We start from the raw sequence: 20,694 nt of genomic DNA on the forward strand, positions 1-20,694 counted from the left end.
CTGGTCTATCAAAATAAGGAACAAGTCCAGTGTTTCTGCATTTCAGGATTGCCTCTAATTATTTGCGTGTATTTACATTCATGGTTTGTTTGTTTTTAAATCTGTATTCAATGCTGCTTTATAATTGTGTGAAAATTGTTTTACGACATAAAAAAGCATACTTTAATATCAATGCCAACATGTGCACTGTATTATGTATTGATAAGGTTTCCCCTCTCTCAATACTGAAAGCCCAGAATGCCATTTTCAAACTTGGTCCTTATTTTGATAAAGCACGAACACACATCAATTCTTTTGGAAGAAATTTGTTTTTTAAAAAGTCTAACCCATTAAAAACAGTTGCACTGGAAGTACATGTAAACTTGGTATAGAAAAAGTATCAGTTTCCTTTGATGTAAAAATGGATAAAAAGTACCTAATGAACTGATACATTTGTGCTTTTATGAAACACAAACAGCAATATCTCTAAAAAGTCTGACCCCAGAATTTGGGAGATTGGGAAAATTCCTAAAAAAAATCTTTCTCAAGCAGTCACGCATACACAGACATTTCCAAAAGGGTCCGCGAAAATGTCCAACATTGCAAAACTCGGTGCATAGTCTAAAACGAGTGCTGCCAAATACTGACAGACTGCATCTCGGCTTGTGAAAACCAACGTTAAAAGCTCAATCCTATTAACATTTGTAACTATAACTTGGAGATTTTCCTCAAAGTAACATTTCGAAAATATGAAATTCAAAGGCTAGCACTGAATCAGTGTATGCAAATCTACTGTCTGTTTGGACATCCAGTTTCTGCCTTTTAAGCATTAACTGTGCACATTTTTCCTGAAGAAAAACAGCAAACAATTTTTTAAAAATGTTTTTAATAATTCTACTCTGCCCAGCTCCTTTTCCATTTTTTTCATTACGCTGTTCAAGATTAAAGCTACACAAAGTCTAAAAAAGGTTAAGGTTAAAAAGCCATTACAGAGCGCGATCTAAATAAAAATCATTAATGCTGCAAATAATGTACAAAAAATGGTATTTTACACGAGTCACGGTGAAGGTAGGATAAATTACACTAGATAAGGCCAAATGAAAGTTGCTTAAGTTGTGCTAAATACAGTGCTGACTGATCAAAATGATGAAAAAAATTTACAGTGGATATTTCACATCCATTATTGTACAACTGACTTGCATAAAGTTCATTCATACTTATCCGATTTCTTGAAATCAAAATGATCCAACTCCTGCTTCAAGGCCTCCCAACTCAACACAAAGATCAGCGACTTCCAACGCGGTTGAAAAAAAGTTCACTTTTGTGCACATTGTGTGAGACACCAGGGACAACGGAAAGTCTTACCTGAGAAATCTATTTTGCCTCCTGCTGCTCGGCTGAAGTATTTCTTGTGTTGAATCTGTGCGTCAAGATCACTTCTCGGTATCTCGGCTTTTTGCAATTTACAAACTGAGTATGTGGAGCCACCCCAAGAGTTGTGAAACAAGAAACGTTACCACCTTGTTCTTCACAAGTCTTAGACCTGCTATATGCTCCGTGCGTAGGCTAAAGAGGGCAGTCTTTAGCCCTGGCAAGCTCAAAAGAGACAGGAATTTCTTCTAGTAACAAAGAATGCCCATCACTGCACACCAAGTATAAATAATTAGTTAACTTACTCCATCCTGGTAGTCGGGGCTGTTCTCAGTCAGAAACAAAACTGGATAGAAGTTACAGACATTCGACCGACTTGGCGATGCCTTCCTTTGAAGGGGTTGAGAGAAGAGCGGGTCAGATTGTAGCCACCGAACCAACAAAATGAAGTTGCGTCGGTCAATGTAGAAACTCCAGAACTGTACAGATTCCCGCATAAATATTTATTTTTCCAGTTGGAAGCCCAGTGTGTTGCTATGAATCCTGCTGAAGTTATGATTTTTACGTCTTGTTTCCCTGATGTGTCGTTCAAACGTTGGTGCCACCATTTTCCGCCTGGTCGTCGTTCAACATGTTCTGAGTAAAAAAAAAGAAAACCAGTTGAGTCTGTTCATTACCACATTTTTCAAAATGCTGATTCGTACATCTTGGGTTGTGCTGTGTTACTGAGTGGCATTCAAGCACTTGTCAAGCAGTGTTGCAGTCAAGTACTTTACATGCACTCACGGTTAGTTCAAAAGTACTCTACAACTTTTGAAAAGTACATCACTAGCACTCAAGTTTAAGGGAGTCTAAATCTGTTTATCCACACTGTAGCAAACATTCGTCTGTTGTTCACCCATTGTTAGTTGTAAAAATACTAGTTCCAAGTACTAGTGTTAAGTACTAGTACTGAGTGCTAATGCTGAGTACTGAAGTGAAGTACTAGTAATAGGTACTAATGCTAAGTGCTTGTCAAGTAACCACAACACTAGCATAATTAGGGTCTGATGCCTCACCGTGAGGGTGTTGATCTCTTCAGAGTAGACACCAATCTGACTGGGAGGGGTGCCATCAGCCGAGTCGGGGGAGCTAGCACTTGTCTGAAAAAAAAAAAAAAAACAGTCAAGATAATCATTTCTCTTATAACAACATTTACTGATGCATTGACCATGATCTTTTTTAGCTGCAGAGAGAATCACCTTTGAAGTTACATGGTCAGATTTTAACTTGAAGGTCACGAGGCACACCAAATATGACTTAAGTGAACATCACTCATTACTTCACGACCTTCTGGTCAAGAGAACACCGAGATTGCCTTTCCGGCCAGACCTACCTCGTCTCCCTGCCGGTGCACCTTGCCGGCACTCCGCACCTCCACCCGATAGCTCGGGGATGGCTTGGTCCCGTTCTGCACCCCTTGCAGCCCCGGGGGCAGTTCCAGGTTCATGGGGCACACGTAGTCCTCTTCTTCCATGCCTTTCTTTTTGGGGCGACCACCAAAGGGCCGCTTTTTGGGCTGCAGGCAGAAACGGAAAACCTGAGGTTTTGATCACTGTAGTTTTTAAAGTTGTCTTGAAGGCAGCAGATAAATTTTGATTTCTTAGGTCTCAAAATATTTTTCTTGTTTTACTCGCCAATCACCACTGCACTTGCAGATCACCTGAGCAGTTTGTGCAGGAAGGTGTGGCTTCATTCGCTCTTTGCATGCTGCCGCCGCACGCATTAAGAGCCTCAATCCGACAGCTTGTAGAATCGCATCAACGCAGCTTTCCAAATTTTATCCAATCGCGCTGTTCAAGAGCTGATGCGGCACGCGCAGAATTACCAAACGACACTGAACCGGCTTTTGTAAAGATCGAGATCGAGGCTCTGCTTGCCTATGGCAGCAGCATGCAAAGAGCAAATAGTGGGTACATGCGGGTAGTGTGACGTGATCAGCTGTTGGCCAAATGTTGTGTCCTTAAGCAAGCTACTTTACCCCATCTTACTACTCTTCAGCCATGTGCATAAACAGGTACCACAGCTAGTGTGTAATTGATTGACATGACACGTAGAGCAGGGAACAGAAATATCTTCACCCGGTTAGTCCAAAGGAAAAACAAATAAACACCAGCCTAGTGAGCCACATTGTACAGAATTGACCTCTATCATGGGGCAGCCATCTTGCTTTTCTACCATTCAAGGCGATGTAACCAAATTGAAGCTGGACAGAAAAGCTAGTCTGTTCCCTTTCATCAATATGTGAAGTTGTATTGCTATTGCAAACAGGTCTACAGGAAACAAGACAAACATGGCCGCATTAGGATAAAGGTCTGTAGTCTCCCATATCTTTGCAATACTTGTGTGTTCTATAACAAGCCTCAAAGGCTGCCCACCTTGACTTTGGAGAGAGCGCTGAGTGGGACAAAGTTGGAGGACTTCTCCGTCTCCCGCTTCTGGGCCTGGATCTGGCCGCCCACCAGGGAGACAAAGTGGGTGCTGAGGTGCCTCCTGAGGAGCGACTTGGCGTTGGGGATGCAGAGGGTGGTGGCCAGGGTCTCTGCTGTGAAGCGCGGCTCTAGGACCTGGATAACAAGGGATATGGATGATACTAACCACCCAATTTGGCATTCTCAGTTGCTACCTCGAGCTGCGGCCGTTCTGTGCAGCATACCAACAGCGAAAACCTTAGTCATAACCACTGAATACCCACTGGGAATGCAGTCTTACTACCCAACGCCAGGCAGCCTTAACGGTTCTGGTGGTCATATGAAGGCCAGGGTTGAAGTGGAGTACTTCATATGGATTCACAACTGACTCGAGTACTTTGCAAGTACTCCAGCCTTAACATGAACTACATTCTATTCAAATACTCTGTAAAGCCCTTCCTTCTTTATTGTTCACCCATTGTTGGTGGAGAATGTACGTGGAAATTACCTGGGATAACTAGTGAAGTACCTATGTAGTACTCCACTACCAGTGTCGTAGTCAAGACCGTTCACAAGACCAGACTAAGGACCAGTCACAAGTATTAACAGGGTGTACAATGACAAAGGAATGCTTCTTTGCAGTTCATTTGAAAACACTGTGACTTGAATTCAGAATGGAGGTCTTGTGACGGTCTCATGTTGATTTTGTGAGGTTTTGTGATGGTCTTGTGGGGGTCTTGTGAAGGTCTTGTGGGGGTCTTGTGGAGGTCTTGTGACGGTCTCATGTTGATTTTTGTGAGGTTTTGTGATGGTCTTGTGAGGGTCTTGTGGAGGTCTTGTGACGGTCTCATGTTGATTTTGTGAGGTTTTGTGATGGTCTTGTGGGGGTCTTGTGGGGGTCTTGTGATGGTCTTGTGGGGGTCTTGTGGAGGTCTTGTGGCGGTCTCATGTTGATTTTTGTGAGGTTTTGTGATGGTCTTGTGATGGTCTTGTGGGGGTCTTGTGACGGTCTCATGTTGATTTTGTGAGGTTTTGTGATGGTCTTGTGGGGGTCTTGTGGAGGTCTTGTGACGGTCTTGTGAGGGTCTTGTGGAGGTCTTGTGACGGTCTCATGTTGATTTTGTGAGGTTTTGTGAGGGTCTTGTGGGGGTCTTGTGGGGGTCTTGTGATGGTCTTGTGGGGGTCTTGTGGAGGTCTTGTGACGGTCTTGTGGGGGTCTTGTGGAGGTCTTGTGACGGTCTTGTGGGGGTCTTGTGGAGGTCTTGTGACGGTCTCATGTTGATTTTGTGAGGTTTTGTGATGGTCTTGTGGGGGTCTTGTGGAGGTCTTGTGACGGTCTTGTGGGGGTCTTGTGGAGGTCTTGTGACGGTCTCATGTTGATTTTTGTGAGGTTTTGTGATGGTCTTGTGGGGGTCTTGTGATGGTCTTGTGGGGGGTCTTGTGACGGTCCCAAAAGGTGCCAACTACAACACTGATAAAGACCTCTGTTGCTTACCATGAGAGCCCCATGGATGCCACTGCCCCTGAGGTTGGGGGCGTACTCGGACAGGTCCACCGTCCTGAGCCACTCCATCACTCGGTGGTTTGTCCACAGCATGACTTCCCGCCCTGCTTCATAAGGCTATTAAGGTATCACACAGGAAAATAAAGATAACAGAAGTGGAGGTGAAAGCATGCTCTGTCCGATTCAAACTTGTCAATCTCTCTTTGACCTCCTAATTCCCTCAAGTGAGTTCAAAGACCGGTGACTCCTTTGGCACTTTTTGTCGGGATCTTTCTGAATCCGAATCATTCAAAATTGAGTGTGACCTCACGGCAAATTCCATGCACATGTATACTGTGCTGTCAACAGCTACTATGCCCCGCATCAAGTAAAGAAACCAAATGTTCACCTTCCTTAAATCTGCAAAAATCCTCCAGGAACGAGCCAAAAAACAACAGAGCTGATTCAAGCCCCCCCCCCAATAAAAGATGTGCTTGAATATTCCTCCACCTTCCAGTGTGAGCAACCCTGCCTCTCGGAAAATCACATTAAAGGCTACAATGGATCCACTGCTGCAAGATATCAATATTCCTCAACTCGTTATGTTGCCAAATCTTTGATTAAAATTGAACATAAATTTGGCAATATGTTCCAGAAATTTGGCCAAGTGTTGCAAAAACCAGGAGGGTGTAACATCAAGTTACTATGGAACGCTGAGTTGAGGGTAATTCCAGAAATTAGGGGTCCAAAAGTGTGACATTTTTGTGTCCCTGTTACATCTGACCTTTGTTATTTGACATGGAAATGTCACCAGAATTGATTTCAAACTATCACTTTGTTTGGCAGGTCATTTGCATTAATCAATCACTCTTGGAAATTAGAAAATGTGTTCTGAACTTTAATACAAAATCACATCCTAGATGTGACAGGGACACACACAAAAATGGACCCCTGATTTCTGGAATTTTTACCCTTAAATACGATCTGTATATGCCTCAATAAACCCCACCACAGGTGAAATCTTCTACCTCTTCACCTGCTGTAAACTATCAGAGGGAAAAGCAAAATCCCCTGACAAACACTGTGAATGTCACCATGTGATACCTGAAACCGCACGTCTTCAAGATTACCGCAACAAATGAACAGGTACAAGTACAGATGAAAAAAAATATCATGGGGAAAATGGCTGAAATGGGGAAAAAAGGGAGGGTGATGCGATGACGATGACAATGAAGATGATAAACATGGAGACGAAGATGACGACATTGATGACAAAGATGAAATATGATGATGGCGGCCTCGATGGAAATGGAAAGAGCAATCACAGTTGACAAGAATGGCAATACCAGTACATGAAGCAAGACCAGTGACAATGCAAGGCAGTCGGTTAGGCACTCGGGAAGATGGCCTTTTAGAAGAGACAATGCAGAAAGTAATTGTACTCTGGGAGCAAGGGAGACGATAAAAAAATTAAACTGTAGAACAAAGCTGATGATTACAACTGCAGATTGGTAATTGATTAAGTCTGACACCTGTCCAAAGATGCCTTCTGGACATACATGTAGCATCTATGCACATTTGACATTCTTGAAAGCGTTCCTCGGGGGCCATGCAGAGGTGAAGCTACAGTATTTAAAGGAACTGACAAGACTACTCTGTATCTCACTAACTCAGAAAATAATCTCCACAAATACTGACAATGTAACTAAAAAAAGGGAAGTGAACCCCAAAAAAATAATCACCATGCTCAGAGCTACTACTTTCCAAACTCTACAACATTAAGATCACTCACAAGGGTTCTTGCCAATTCTTGCATACCGTTTCGAGAGGAAAAAACTTCTCTTTGACTTCACGATCAAAGAGCACCTACCACAGTGGCCCCTCCCCTTCCAAATCAATTCTTTTTCTTCTTTTTCTCATATCTAACAATTTTTTCCAAACCAAAAAACATAAATTACATGTACACCACCGCATTTTATAGCTCTCCATGGAACACACTCAGTTCCTTTAAGCAATGTATGCACTGTACACACAGACAGCACCAAGGTTAAGTATTAACTGTGCATTACCATATGGCTGGATTTAAACTTAAAGGGACTGTCCGTTGTCAAAGGTAAGTAGGATAAACCAAAAGAGTGAATCTGCCGGGCATTTGTCAATTTCTTAGAGCAACAAGTTAAGAACAAACTGGTTCTTGCTATGAGTATGATGACAGATATCAGGCAGCTACCGGTATATCGCAGACCACCACGTGAAGTTTCTAGCCATACGTAATTCACTGATACTCTTTATGGATTTGGACATACAACACACTGAACATCACCAAGGCAAACGCAGATCTCAAAATGGAACAGATCGGCCACAATTTGCTCCAGTAGCCAGAAATCAACGAGTTTTAAAGTCTAATTCACTCCCAAATCCAAACTCACACCAGATTATTACTTTCTCAAAGGACTGCATACGACCGGCTCGCGTCCCTAAAGAGCTAATGGAAACTCTGCCCGTTTCCCGATTCATGTCACACCTGCCCCCAGAATTAGTCCTGATCTGCAGTTCACTTCAAGAGTTAATTCAAACGGTTTCATTACCGCTTAACTTCAACTTGACTCTGGTCCCAAAAAGACCTGCCAACCCAACAGACACATTCCGTAATCAAATGCTATGAATGACTGCAGGCACCCACTTAAAGATAGTCGGGACTCTTTGAGCATAAAGATCGCCCATGCCCATTTTTTGGCCCACAAGCTATCCCACAATGCAGTGCAACACAAAGCAACCCTGCACGTTTCAGGTGTACTTGCAAATGGCGTTCTGCAATTTCATGGAGCGAAAATACAGGCCAGTCTACTGAACATGTCCCATTTTCAGATCTGCGAGTTAACAACCGTGCAACAGCAACGACCAAAATCCACACTGAGCATGCCCCAACCGTTGGTTTGTGTGTTTGCTTGTTTTGTTTACCAATTCTGAACTCCAGGGGGGCATTGTTTTAACCTCGGTAAACCAATTCTGTGAAAAGAAACAGATGGTAATCAGCTGAATAATAACTGTAAAGACAAAAATCTGGAAAAAAAGAGAAACTGTGCAAACTGTAAGCAAACTACTGCTGGGTCACAGTCTTCCACTGGTACCTGAAATTTGAAGAACCGGCACGTTGTAATTCTAAAAGTCACTGGAAGCTACGCTAAAGAGTACTTATAACATGTGAACTAGTTACTGGATCCCATGAAGGATATAAACTGCATGCAACACCGCTTTGGGAACTAACTTCTGGAAATGTATGCAACTTTTTTTCAACAGAATGTGCACAAAATGACACTGGCACTCATTACATGCTCCTCAGGGATGGTTGATTCCCACTGTTATTAATGAGAAAGTAATGTTCTTTTTACATCCTAAACCTACTACCGACCAAAATAAATTTGCTTTGCCCTTTGATGAACATGTACATGATGGAAAGCCGCGGTGAATGACAATTAATTGGTCAAAGATGGTTGAAATCTGATATGGTAGGTATGCACAACCACTACAAACTCGGCTGTCGTGCCTTGATAGTTTCCTTTGATTTGTGGGGGTGGGGTAGGTAAGAAGACAAGAACTTACTTCGTCTGTCGGTCGACGTCGCAGGCAATTGGGCTGGAAGTTGTGCAGCCTGAGACACTGGATTCCCCGCATAATACTGACGTGATGCATGCCGCTGGTCACTCGCATCAGAAGGAGGTCATCCTGAAACAGACAGCAAGGACAACCAAAATAAGAACCAATCACTGTCGCAAGGGTGCAACCATTTTAGCACTGTTGGATGACTGTACACAGACATGCTAAATTTCAACTCAAATGTAAAAAGGGTGTTATTTGAAGTTGCATGACGTAGAACTGGGGGATTTTTAAGATTTTCCGTTTCCAAAATTCTTCAAAAAATCATAACTTCATTTACTGGACGTTTACACCCACACGAATGACTGCTTGGTGGCTACTCTAATCTGATAGACAACATCTACTGATGCCTGAGCATTTCAGCCAGGCCCTGCCGCCTCGTAAAATGAGCCAAGATTGTGCGGTGTGATGTAAATTTCTTTTGTTCCCGAATCCGGCACAGTACACTACTGGCATCTTTTCAATAGGGGCCAGATTAGCCTGCAGCGGTATTGTATCGTTCATAGCTGGAGTGCTTTTGTCTCCCGGGGTAATCCGCTTTCGCCGAATGCCACAAACTGTGGTATAATCTTTCAAAGCAATGACGGATTTCCTCCGCTATTGACAACTGGAAACATGTTGGCAATTCCCGAGTACAGTCTTTTGTTAAAAGGCCCAGCTCTTTTGTCTGATTTTAAGCTCTCGGTTTCGTGTATAAAGCCTATGGGCAAGAAACTGAGTGCCCCCGCACAAAGTGGTAAAAATGTAAACCTGTCATTTCTGTCTCTGACGCTTACCACGGTCAGGTAGTGCAGCATTCGCCCATCAATCCTAGCTTCACTGAAGGCATCTTTGTATTGAGGTAGACCTACGTCGTCCAGCCACCGGGTCACCCAGTTGTGGTCCAGGCCCTTGAACCTGTCCCCTTCCTCCGAGCCCATGGCCTGCAGGGCCAGTTGGAGCTTCTTGCGATGGAGGACATTCCTGACACCCAGCTCCTGAGAGAACAAGGAAGGGAGGGGGGGAGCTTCTTAGGTTGTAAGCGAGTTATCACAATTCACTATAAATCAATCACAGGTGTTCTCAAGTCATCAAAAGTCAATCGTAAGTCATCAGAAGTCAATCATAAATCAATCATAAGTCAATAACAATTCGATCGCAGGTCATCAGAAGTCTATCGTAACTGATTCATAGGTCAATGACAATTCAATCACAAGCTAATCATAAGTCATCAGCGTCAATCATAAATCAATCGTAAGTCATCAGAGGTCAATTATAAATCAATCATAAGTCAATAAAAATTCGATCGCAGGTCATCAGAAGTCTATTGTAACTGATTCATAGGTCAATGACAATTCAATCACAAGCTAATCATAAGTCATCAGCATCAATCATAAATCAATTGTAAGTCATCAGAAGTCAATCATAAATCTATCATAAGTCATCAGCATCAATCATAAATCAATCATAAGTCATCAGAAGTCAATCATAAATCAATCATAAGTCATCAGAAGTCAATCATAAATCAATCATAAGTCATCAGAGTCAATCATAAATCAATCATACGTCATCAGAAGTCTATCTTAACTCGCTCGTAGGTCAATTACAATTCAATCACAAGCTAATCGTAAGTCAATCATAAGTCAATGACAATTCAATTGCGAGCCATCACTAGTCAATTACAAACCTTTCACAAGCCATCAAGTCAACCACAAGTCAATCGGGCACCAGTTACATAAAGTGAACCCGCCTTGGAGGCTAGTACATGATCAACATTTCGCAGCACCAGGCCAGACAAGAATGGGTAGAAATTGGTCCAAATGATGGCCGAGTCTTACCCTCTCTAAGTCCAGGGGTGAGGCTTTGAGGAGTGTAGCGCCATTCTTGACCCAGACGCGACACATGGACATGTACTGGCCCAGGCCCATCTCATGCAGCCAGGCTGCCACCTGATCACCCTCCCACTTGGCAAAAGGGGCGTCAATATCTCTGCAAAAAAAAAACAAAGACAAAAGATGCCAGATCCATGCATAAAGTGCGAGCTACTGTCAGGACAGGGCTACAAAAAATTTCACCGTTTTGAGCATGGACTACTCAGCAGTTCTGTAGTTAAATCCATCACAAGTCCTCAGACATCCATCAGAAGTCCTCGCTGGTCAATCATGAGTCCTCTGAACTCCATCACCAGTCCTCAGTAGTCCATCACAAGTCAAGTAACATTCCAAGCCATTCAAGTGATCAATGACAAAGGGTGTTTCTCACAAGTCAACCCCATTAGCTGTGCACTCCACTTTTAGACTTAGTTGAGACAGGACATACAAGGGGACAGCAATGAGCTTGACTGAGGACACGGCTCCTCACCTGTTGACACGCAGCCCAGTCCATCCAAGTCTGGGTCCGGCCGTGGCCCTGAACCGGCCGCCACGACGGAACTCCACCGGCACATCCTCCTCCTCCTCGTCCTCAAAGGTCAGGGAGGCAGAGTTGCTCCTCTTCAACCTGACAATGAAAAGACAACATCACAGCTACAACTTAACACCACACACCGCAAGGCAAGAACCTCGGTACTACACTGTACCACAACGTGACAAGGTCGTGGTGTATACTGGTATACTGTGGTGGCAGCAGCAGTATCAAGAGTGTGGTGATAGCTGCAGTGTGTTGCGGCGTGCTGCACTGCTTAGTTACGGTGCCCGTGACAGGACACTTCAGACATCACATATCGTCACATCTCTGCAATTCTGTCCTGCCAAAGTACTAATAGTCCGTACCTCAATCACAAGGCAAAGACCTAAACCCTTTTCCTACTGTTTCTGAAAGTGTGCTTTCTGGAAACCTGTAACAGTGTGGGTTTCTTGCATCAAATAGTCTCCCACAACCTTTACTTTTGTTTTTTATACACTGCTGGTCTTTTTCTGATCTTTTTCTCGCTCCAAGGTCTCTTTAGAAACAAAATTCGCTCACTTTCCAAACAGCTTTTTGATGCCTCCTTTCTTTTTCCTCCTCTCAGAGGGCGGGGTTCCTTGCGTGGGGAGGTCCGAAAAGTTCACCTTCCGATTGCGCCGGACGATGTCCTCTCCGTCCGATTCGGTGGAAGCTGTGGTCACCATGGAAACGACAGATGTTCACAGAGAGTCCAAACTGACCACAAATACATCAATTATCATAACGCTTGTCTACTTACAATTGACAATAAATGCGCAATCATTTGTTCCTTAGATAAAAACTGCCAATAAATTGTGTGCTTTAGGACTAAACGTTGTACACATCCACTGATTCCTTCAACAGGAATATTTGTTTGGGACCGAGAACTCCATACTCATGGGCAGAAGAGTAACTTTTATGCAATAGACGTTCATAAACTAACAATAAAGTAATTTCTATCGATCAGCATTTCTCAGAAACATTGTTTAAATATTCTCATCTTCCTTATTTCAGATGGAAAATTTTTTTTTAAATAATTCCACTATCATCTTTGCATGGTAATGTGTAGCTATATTAAGGATCCGCGTTAACCTACCACTAACTTTAAGGGTATCCAAAAAGATTTGCAATTTACAAAAAACTGACGATTTCTTGCTGAATCGGTCAAATTCCTTTGTGGAGCTAGATCAAGGCTGATAAAAACATGTATCAAAAACACGGTTCAAGAGTTAATTCAAACAGCATGCAGGGCAGACTGCAAATCAAAACCTGGGGAAAGCTGGCGGTGATTAAGAAGCTGCAACCAAATTCATTCAACACGGCTTTATCAACAAGTGTTGCAAGTCATGGAAAAATTGAATTACTGGGTTACTACAGGTTCATAAATTTGCATTTTAAACCCTCCCCTTATTGAATATGCCGGACTCTTGGCTCTGCATGATGTGCTGGTGAGTGCCATGGTGACCTCTCTTGTGAATATGTATAGTGATTATTGTGCCGGTGATGTGCAAAATAAATCTGAACAAGTCACTCCTCCCCTGATGAATATGCATGAGGTGATCAATTACATACATGTATCTGTCCACCTTGAAAAGTATGCCAGAACTGGTAATTAACCCTTCCTCTTTTGAATATGGGACAACTCATGTTGAATATTCATGACCAAAAGAAATTTGAATGAGATGCATTTTTGCACAATGCCAAAAACTACAGGAAGGGGACTTGGGCGTGGAAGCTCCCTGGCCGGAGGGGAGAGGCAGAGCGATGGGAGAAGGGGGGGTGGGAAGAAAGGAACAGGATGGTAGAGGAATCAAACGAAACCCAACTCAAAGCTGGAAGCTGGTAACAAGCATGAAAGGAGCGCAGGGAAGGAAAATGGACTCCATTGTGGGTCACATGATGTGTATTTGTTGGTTCAGATATGCCACTGGTAGGCAATGTGGCTGTCCGGTTTCGACAGAATGTGCACAAAACTGAGGCACTCTGTGGCCAACAGAGCCTGTCAATATCTGCTCCGGATGGGAACAAAAGAGGGTGTGTTTTTACAGGCAAACGGCAAGCACTCATGTTTTTGCACGTCTGGCACGGGCGCGCTGAGCATGCGCGCCCATTTTATGTTGGAATGTACGGTCTTCGCATGTGCGCCGGGCGCGTAAACCAATCTGGTGGGGAAAAACTCCCCACCAGTCTGTCTCTCCTTTGCCAGCGAGGGCGCACACTTCAACTTACGGATTCACGCTTTTAGAAGTTTTAGTCACTGAGGGTGCCAGTTGTTCAGGGTGACCATGACAGGCGGTGTCGGGGGAGAAGGGGGCGGGTGACGGGGTATGGATGGCATGGGATTTGGAAGGAACAAAGATGGACTCGGACTCAAAAGAAAAGAAGTGCAGAGCAATGACGCATCACTCCGCTTGTGCAAGGTGCGTGCCAGCTTGAAAGAGGCAATGATTTTGATCATGGTGGCGGTGGATTCACGCAACTGTTTCAATCACTTACCCCATCCGGGCTTCTGTTCCTATCCTTCATCTTTTGAAGATAGAATGTGTTTTAATACACTCCTCCCGACTGTTTAGGTGTGCATTTTCAAGGTTCTGTCGTTTGGTTTGATAACTACAGAGTGTACTTGCCTCCTTGAAATCTGTGTGAGTCCCCGAGAATGTACAGAATAGACATGGAACCTTCCAGAATACGGCTGTCTCACAAAAGTGCGCCACCAAGAGTTTGCAGCGCGTCGGCCAATCACGATGCGCGAAATCTGTCGACCAAATGCGCGTTTGAAAAGAGTCGACAGATTTTGCAGGTTGCAATTGGCCAACGCATTGCAAACTCTTGGTGGCGCACTACTGTGAAGCGCCCGAATTGTTTAAGGCTTCATATAAATTTTGATCACTCAAAGACAGAGACTTCTAAACTTGATGAACCCTTTTGGACAAGTTCAGAATGTTGACAGAATGGGTAAAAATCATTCTGAACTGAAATGTCCACATCTTACCCCACTACACATTTTTCCTGCATGACATGGAAGAATTTTTCTATGAATATGACGTGATTATGAGTCCAATAAAAGGAAGCAAACGTCACTTCCAAGTTTTTAGGTATAAAAAATCTTTGGTTCAAACGTTTTTAGGTAGACTGGGGTCTCTCTACATGTAAGTCGGGTTTGAAGCCATGCATAGTGTACTGTGCTGGTACAGTTTTTTCACTTCCTACATACCTTCATGCAGTGTTGAGGTGTGGTGTTATATCATGCAAAGAACAGTGAGTGGTCAACTTTTGTTAGTAAATCAAAATACATACATACCTTCAGGCAGCACACATTCAACATAACCATCATGCCACTGAATCATAGAACAAATGTACGTGGAACACATTCAAAGGGTTAATGCTCAAATGCAGGTAACGTGTGCTAAGACATGGCGGCCTTCCTCGCGTCTCAGCAATGTCTCTCACACGCACTGCGCTGCTCATTCCGGATTCACAGTGAAGGATGTCACACACTTGGAAACATACATACCCTCGGGCAGTGAAGTGACAATCATGCTATACGGCACAGTTCACACGGAGGACACAAGGGACATTCAACGGGACACATCGAATATCAAGAAACTGGAAATCAGTATGAGATGAGTTAACACGGCCCAAGCTATCAAAAGCAAAGACATCTCAGCTCAGAAAAGCTCACTTTAGAATGTGAACAAACTCAGAAAATTTGGGATTATGTGTAGTTCTTTTCGTTTTAAATTGTTCTTCGGTCTAGGCTGTTAGTGGAACATCATTTTCAAGTGAGAGTACAGCATATTCGTTTTTAGTCCCTCACCTTCCGAAGAAAGGTCATCAACATTGGCGGGTTTTCCAAGAAAGTGAACTCACACAAATTTCAGCGCAACCTGATAGTGTCATCTCTGAATCAAGCTCGGAAGATGTCATGATCTTCGGGCCAATCTTATCTGCGTTGACTAGAGCGTGAGAGTTGACACATCGGTAGCCTTGGCTAGCCTGGGCCGACGGGTGGTGTGCAAACGTGAATGAGTGCATGCATGCAAAGCCAGGACCCTCACCCAGGTTAGGTGCGCTGGAGGTCTTTTTGGAGCCTCGGACCTTAAACAGCCCCCGACCGAAGGACCCCGACCGGTCCTTCCGTCCCTGCCTAGAGTCTGGGCTACCTTGTAGGGCGGTGGCGGTGGCAGAGGAAGAGGCGGAGGTGGTAGGCGGCTGCTGGTGCTGCTGGGCTGCGGGCGGGGCAGTGGGCGGGGCCGGCTGGGCAAACTGGAACTCCCTGTTCTTGTTGCGGGGTGAGGGGAGGGTACTGTAGCCTTGCTGGTGGATCCCTGAGCTCGTCTCGTTCTGAAAGGAAAGAAGTCATAAAGACATCGACAAATACGCATCACTTGAGGCTATGCACGGTGGAATATCATCATCCTGTAAGTGCATGACAGCGCCCTCACTGGTGACAAACAGAGAAGCTTGGCAGACACCTGGTGCCCGAGCCAACATGTCATGGATTTGCAAAGTTAGTGGCAAGTTCTCCAACATAGGCCTGGGCGTTGGACGCAGATAACGAAGTGTTTGATAAATGTCAGGTGCCGGTTCCAATTGTGGGATTGGGTACCTACGACACCCACAAAATATGCACACCACTACTCCAAGCTAGATACGCCTGACCAAACACCGTTTACTTGAGTACGGCGCTCTACCATCACGACAATAAACACCTGATTCAGTAAATTGGATTAGTCTACAAGTTTGGAGCCCGCACAGTGATAATTTCTAGGGAGACACAGCAAACTTCAATACTCCAACCTGTCTCAGAATTTTAGACAATTTGACATTTCTGCGGCAAAATAATAGCAACTACAAGTACATGTACACGTACATTGAGCCGGAGGGCTTAAAGTCATGGGACTGAATTCATGATACATAACCCTCAAGCTGAGGTCGGACAGACAGCCAAGATCTGACAAGTGCCGCTTTCTCAGAAATGTTCCACTCACCGTGACGGTCATCGCTGCCGGCTTGATGTCCTCCAGGCTGGCCGATCTCCTCTTCAAGAGGTTCTTCCTCTCGTCTTGTGACCCCCTCTGTGACAATGAATCGGCCTGGCCTGCATCGGTGCTCCCATCCGACGGCATGGAGATGGGCGAGTCCACCCGGGGGGCCACTTCGTCGGGGGTGGTGGACGCACTTGTAAGGTCCACTGGTGTCTGTCATCCGAAATGTCATAAAAAAGTATGAAAAGACTAAAAGAATAAAGCCATGTCTGTTTACAGAAATCAATAGGACCGGATTAGAAACCATGTCTATTTATGGAAATCAGGAAGGCCACATTAGGAATCTTGTCTATTTACAGAAATCAAGAGGACATTAGAAACCATGTCCTTTTACAGAAATCAAGGAGTGACTATTTTGGCCGACAAATGCACAAATTCGTCCACGAAAGCATCGATTTTGGACTGCTGACCTCCGCTTGTCTCTCCTTCTTGGTGGGGCTTTCCTCCGTGTCGGCCAGCCCCACAGAGCTGCTGGTGGAGAAGCTGTCCGATCGGATTGGCTCGTCCTCCAGTGAGTTGCCATCAACCCTGCGACTCGGGGAGTTCATCATCAGCTCCTGCACCCGTTGGTGCCGCACGATGGTCTTTTTCAAGTCTTCGATCTTTTTGTCCTGTGAGGAAATCGAGAGGGCATTTACTCTGTCTGTGCAGTTCAAAACATGAGGAAAAAGAACGCTAACGCCCAGTGTTCATGGTGATGTTGATGGACCTGCGGTCAGAATTATTCCCTTTAAAGTCTCAGGTCTTTGAGATCAAGTCAGTCTCAAAACTCTCATCTCTTTGTGGTCAAGGCTCGAGTTCTGCTGCAATTAGTTTGAATCTATTTTCTTTCTCGGGGGGAGGGGAATGGTATTTCCTTGACCAAGGTGTGATATTTGGTCGTCATGCCAAGACAGCTTTTCACTTTCCACGATCAAGAGTCGGAAGGAAATTGTCACAGCCAACAATCAATTATCAGGGAAAGGCTTGGTTATTATTAGCATCACTGCATTTGATTAGTCATTCCATGGGGGGGGGGAGTTTGTTACTGTATTCCCCTCCCCCCGGGAAACAACAGGAGGGAAGATGGGTTGCATGGCCAATGCCAACATCAACATTTACCTTCTCGTGATTTGCAGCCAGGAGGGTTTCCACAGCTCTCTTCAGTTTCTCCACCTCCAAAGCTACGAAATATGGACAAGGAAACCGAGTCAAACACAGGAGAAGAGGTTGTGCGGTCTCTGTGCGGGCCATTTCTTAAACTCTGTGTCTCTGGCTCTGTGCTTACGAAGCGGCCTTATTCAGTGCACGCCTCCGTGGGCTGTTTGTTCCACTCCAATAAATTTGTTCGCTCAAGTGATGCATCTAGACTGTCTGTCCACAGCCAGGGTCTTGCACAGCATTGACCAACATTTAAGTGACGCTGGGAGAAATGTCAGAAGAGCAGGGAGAAATAAGGTGGCTGCAAGACTCCCTGCTAAATTGATGGAATCCAATTTAATAAAGCTGCAAAACTCAATAACCAAATATCAAAGGAGACTGACACTGAAACATGATCAGGGTAAAGTGTTTTGAAGGGATAACCGCGAGGGGGCCAGAAGACTAAATAAAGAGCTCGCTGGGCCCAATTAAAGGAATGAAGTGTACATGGACAAGCCCTGGAAACTACTGTACAAACCATGGTCCGATTCCCTGCTCTTGGCCATGTGAAGTCTCTCGTTCTCCGCCTATGAAACATAAACAGATACCGAGAGAAGAGGGGATTTTTTATTAGTAATTTTGTTTTTCCTGTGTCGGTGCTCGGTCATGCTTGGAAACAAATGAAGTCATCAGTGCATGCTCATTCCTTCCCCTCCCCCTAAAAAGCAACCACAAGTACCTCTGTGATGGACCCCGTGCAGTGGCAAACGAGGGCGCTCTGTCAACCCGGCACAGAGAGCATACGATGAAAAAGCAGGGGCCGGTTTTCACAGAGCTACTGAGCGCAAAAATTGGCCGAGTGCTGAAAAGCTCTCGCGTGGCAATAACCGGCTACCAACCCAACAGTCGTACAATCGACACTTTTTGCGATTGTCTGTAAAAAATGGTCACATTAAATTCCTCTGCCGAGCAGCTCCATGAACGTGGGCCTGGTTTTATGGTTAAATCCATGCAAGGGGTGAAGGCACGCCGTTATCCTTCATTGACAGACACTCTTCTTTCCTTTCTAACCTCTGAGCAGATACGCAGTGCCAACTCCACACAGCGGAAACCAAATCCCATTCTGAAAACCAACCAAACCATGCACTTCGTTTCCAATGCCCCCAAAACACCAAGCTCAACAGGCAGAAACGATAACGACTTATTGTCTACAGAGTAAACACTCCCTTGACTTGTCACAGAACCGTGGCATCTACGAGAAAGAATCCAGTCACGTACATGTACATATAAATGGTAGAATCTGACATGCAGGGCAAACAGAAAAGAGTTCAAACCACAGAGACAAATTCTACAGGAAAGCTGTTACTTGTTGGGGTTATAGAAGGTAAAACTTCTATCGACAAAACTCTTCCGGTAGTGGAAAAGTGTGAGTGTTACTAAGCACAAGTGGCAAGGACAATTGTAACTCCTAGTCAGCATCACTTGCAGTTTCTTTTTTCCCTGATGATACAGTATCTAAACTGTGCCCCGACATGGAGACTTCTCCATTCTTGAAATATGACCCAATCAATTTCTTTTTCAAAAGACATGCGGTGCGGTGTTCCTGACACCATTCCTGCTTATTTTATTTGGCATAAAAAAGCTCACAAGAGTCAACATTCGCTCTGATTTTTCTCTTTTTTTTCCTCCCGGAATTTCCTCTTCACTTTTGCAAGAAATGTCACCGTGCCAACTCGGAATCTCCTCATGGAATTTTTAGGAAAAAAAGGAAATCCTACCCGAATTTCCACAAGAAAAAATTCTGCCCTTGTTTTGTCAAAAACAAACACACCAACCAACCAACCAAAAGCCCAAAGTCACAATCCAATTAAATTCCAAAAGCACATGCATGATATGTGAGCCCATGACAAAACTCCAAAGATTCTCTGGAAGGACGCATGCACGTGTGCAAACCGCAAGGCCCACTACGGTCCACTTACGCTACACTGCCGAAGCCGACATTTGATCTCAGCACATTCAGACTGTGTACGGACAAGTTTCACCTAGTGGTTTACATACATTCGGGACGGGTTCATTTACATAGGTCAAAGGTGAAAAACAAGAGGAAAGAAAAGAAACAAAATGGGGGAAAAATTGAAGGAAAGCCGAACAGAAAATAAGATTCAGAATGAAGAAAGGACTCAACTTGAAAATCTAAATGAACTGAAGTTCAATGGAAACCTCTAAGGTCACTCTCACAAAACTGTTTCTGAGGTCAAAAGAACTGGAAACAATTCCCCCCCCCAAAAAAAATTCTGCTGAATTGAAAAGAAATCTCATTATACAACAGTTATTTCAATTTTTCATTTCTTTTTGGGGGGGCATATTCTATAGGTCGAATACACAGAAACGGATCATTTACAAAAATCGGTCAACAAATTCAAACGCAAGTACAAGAAATGCTAATCATTTCTGATGAAATGAAACATATAGCCCACCACCTGTCGCCAGATGAGCATTTCCAATTAATCAACCTTTCAATTCCTGTCTTAGTTGCCAGCTAGGCTTGACAGGCTATGCTGTCCCATGTGGCATGTGACGCACTCAAAGTGACCGCACCCCGGCGATGAACCGGGCCAATCACGGAGCACGACCTGATCGGACGCTGAGATATTCCTCACCTGCCCCTGCATGTACTTTTCCTGCCAGCTGTTGGACTCTGTCTGCAGCTCTGAGATCTTGCCCTGTGAGAACCGACCAGGGCAAAAAAGGTCACGGTATATGCCACTTTTAGTAATAGAACTCAATCAAGGGGAATCCATATTTTATCTTTTTTGGGTTTTGACTCAACATTTATTTCCGTTTTGCTATGTCTATATCAAGTTATACACAAGGTCAATAAATGAAAGATTGATGACGACAAGAGTGCAAGTGAAATAAGACCATGAGACATTGAAATAAAAGGGGGCAAATACCGAGGCATAATCAGAAGACAGGTTTGAACACAAATGCCTTATTCTTGTTCCCTGAATCCCTCACATTCAATGTAATCTGTTAAACGGGGTGGTGCAAGACTATTTGGGGTTCCAAGCCTCACTTTCAGATTTTTAAATTTTTGCTTAAAACATTAACTACCGGTACTTTATTACAAATTTTGAATTATTCTTAACAAAAAAATTGGCGTAAATTGACATGAACTTCTTTT

At 44.1% G+C, this 20,694-nt stretch overlaps 2 protein-coding genes across 9 annotated transcripts in view; both read right to left on the minus strand.

The window, feature by feature from the left end:
* Positions 1–20,694, minus strand: part of mettl15 (methyltransferase like 15) — a 112,418-nt gene that overhangs the window by 55,516 nt on the left and 36,208 nt on the right. The gene's annotated exons all lie outside the window — the stretch shown is intronic.
* Positions 7–20,694, minus strand: part of LOC110975062 (liprin-beta-1-like) — a 50,208-nt gene continuing 29,520 nt past the window's right edge. For 5 of the 8 annotated variants that reach the window (XM_087130244.1, XM_087130247.1, XM_087130249.1 and 2 more), the window contains 18 exons: positions 20,171–20,233; positions 19,490–19,552; positions 18,049–18,097; positions 17,493–17,554; positions 16,802–17,002; positions 16,335–16,544; positions 15,402–15,687; positions 11,884–12,016; positions 11,281–11,418; positions 10,758–10,908; positions 9,717–9,917; positions 8,887–9,009; positions 8,245–8,292; positions 5,296–5,421; positions 3,768–3,956; positions 2,726–2,908; positions 2,409–2,492; positions 7–1,986 (listed from right to left, as the gene is read on the minus strand). In XM_087130244.1, the coding sequence (XP_086986370.1) occupies positions 1,939–1,986; positions 2,409–2,492; positions 2,726–2,908; positions 3,768–3,956; positions 5,296–5,421; positions 8,245–8,292; positions 8,887–9,009; positions 9,717–9,917; positions 10,758–10,908; positions 11,281–11,418; positions 11,884–12,016; positions 15,402–15,687; positions 16,335–16,544; positions 16,802–17,002; positions 17,493–17,554; positions 18,049–18,097; positions 19,490–19,552; positions 20,171–20,233 (2,358 nt within the window). In that variant the 3' untranslated portion in view covers positions 7–1,938. The remainder of the gene's footprint in view (positions 1,987–2,408; positions 2,493–2,725; positions 2,909–3,767; positions 3,957–5,295; positions 5,422–8,244; positions 8,293–8,886; positions 9,010–9,716; positions 9,918–10,757; positions 10,909–11,280; positions 11,419–11,883; positions 12,017–15,401; positions 15,688–16,334; positions 16,545–16,801; positions 17,003–17,492; positions 17,555–18,048; positions 18,098–19,489; positions 19,553–20,170; positions 20,234–20,694) is intronic. The other 3 variants (XM_022227171.2, XM_087130246.1, XM_087130245.1) reach the window with 3 other exon arrangements.

This window comes from Acanthaster planci, linkage group LG20, assembly GCF_054643075.1.
Source record: "Acanthaster planci isolate LZ-2023a linkage group LG20, COTS_SCS, whole genome shotgun sequence".
In the NCBI taxonomy this organism is placed as follows: domain Eukaryota; kingdom Metazoa; phylum Echinodermata; class Asteroidea; order Valvatida; family Acanthasteridae; genus Acanthaster; species Acanthaster planci.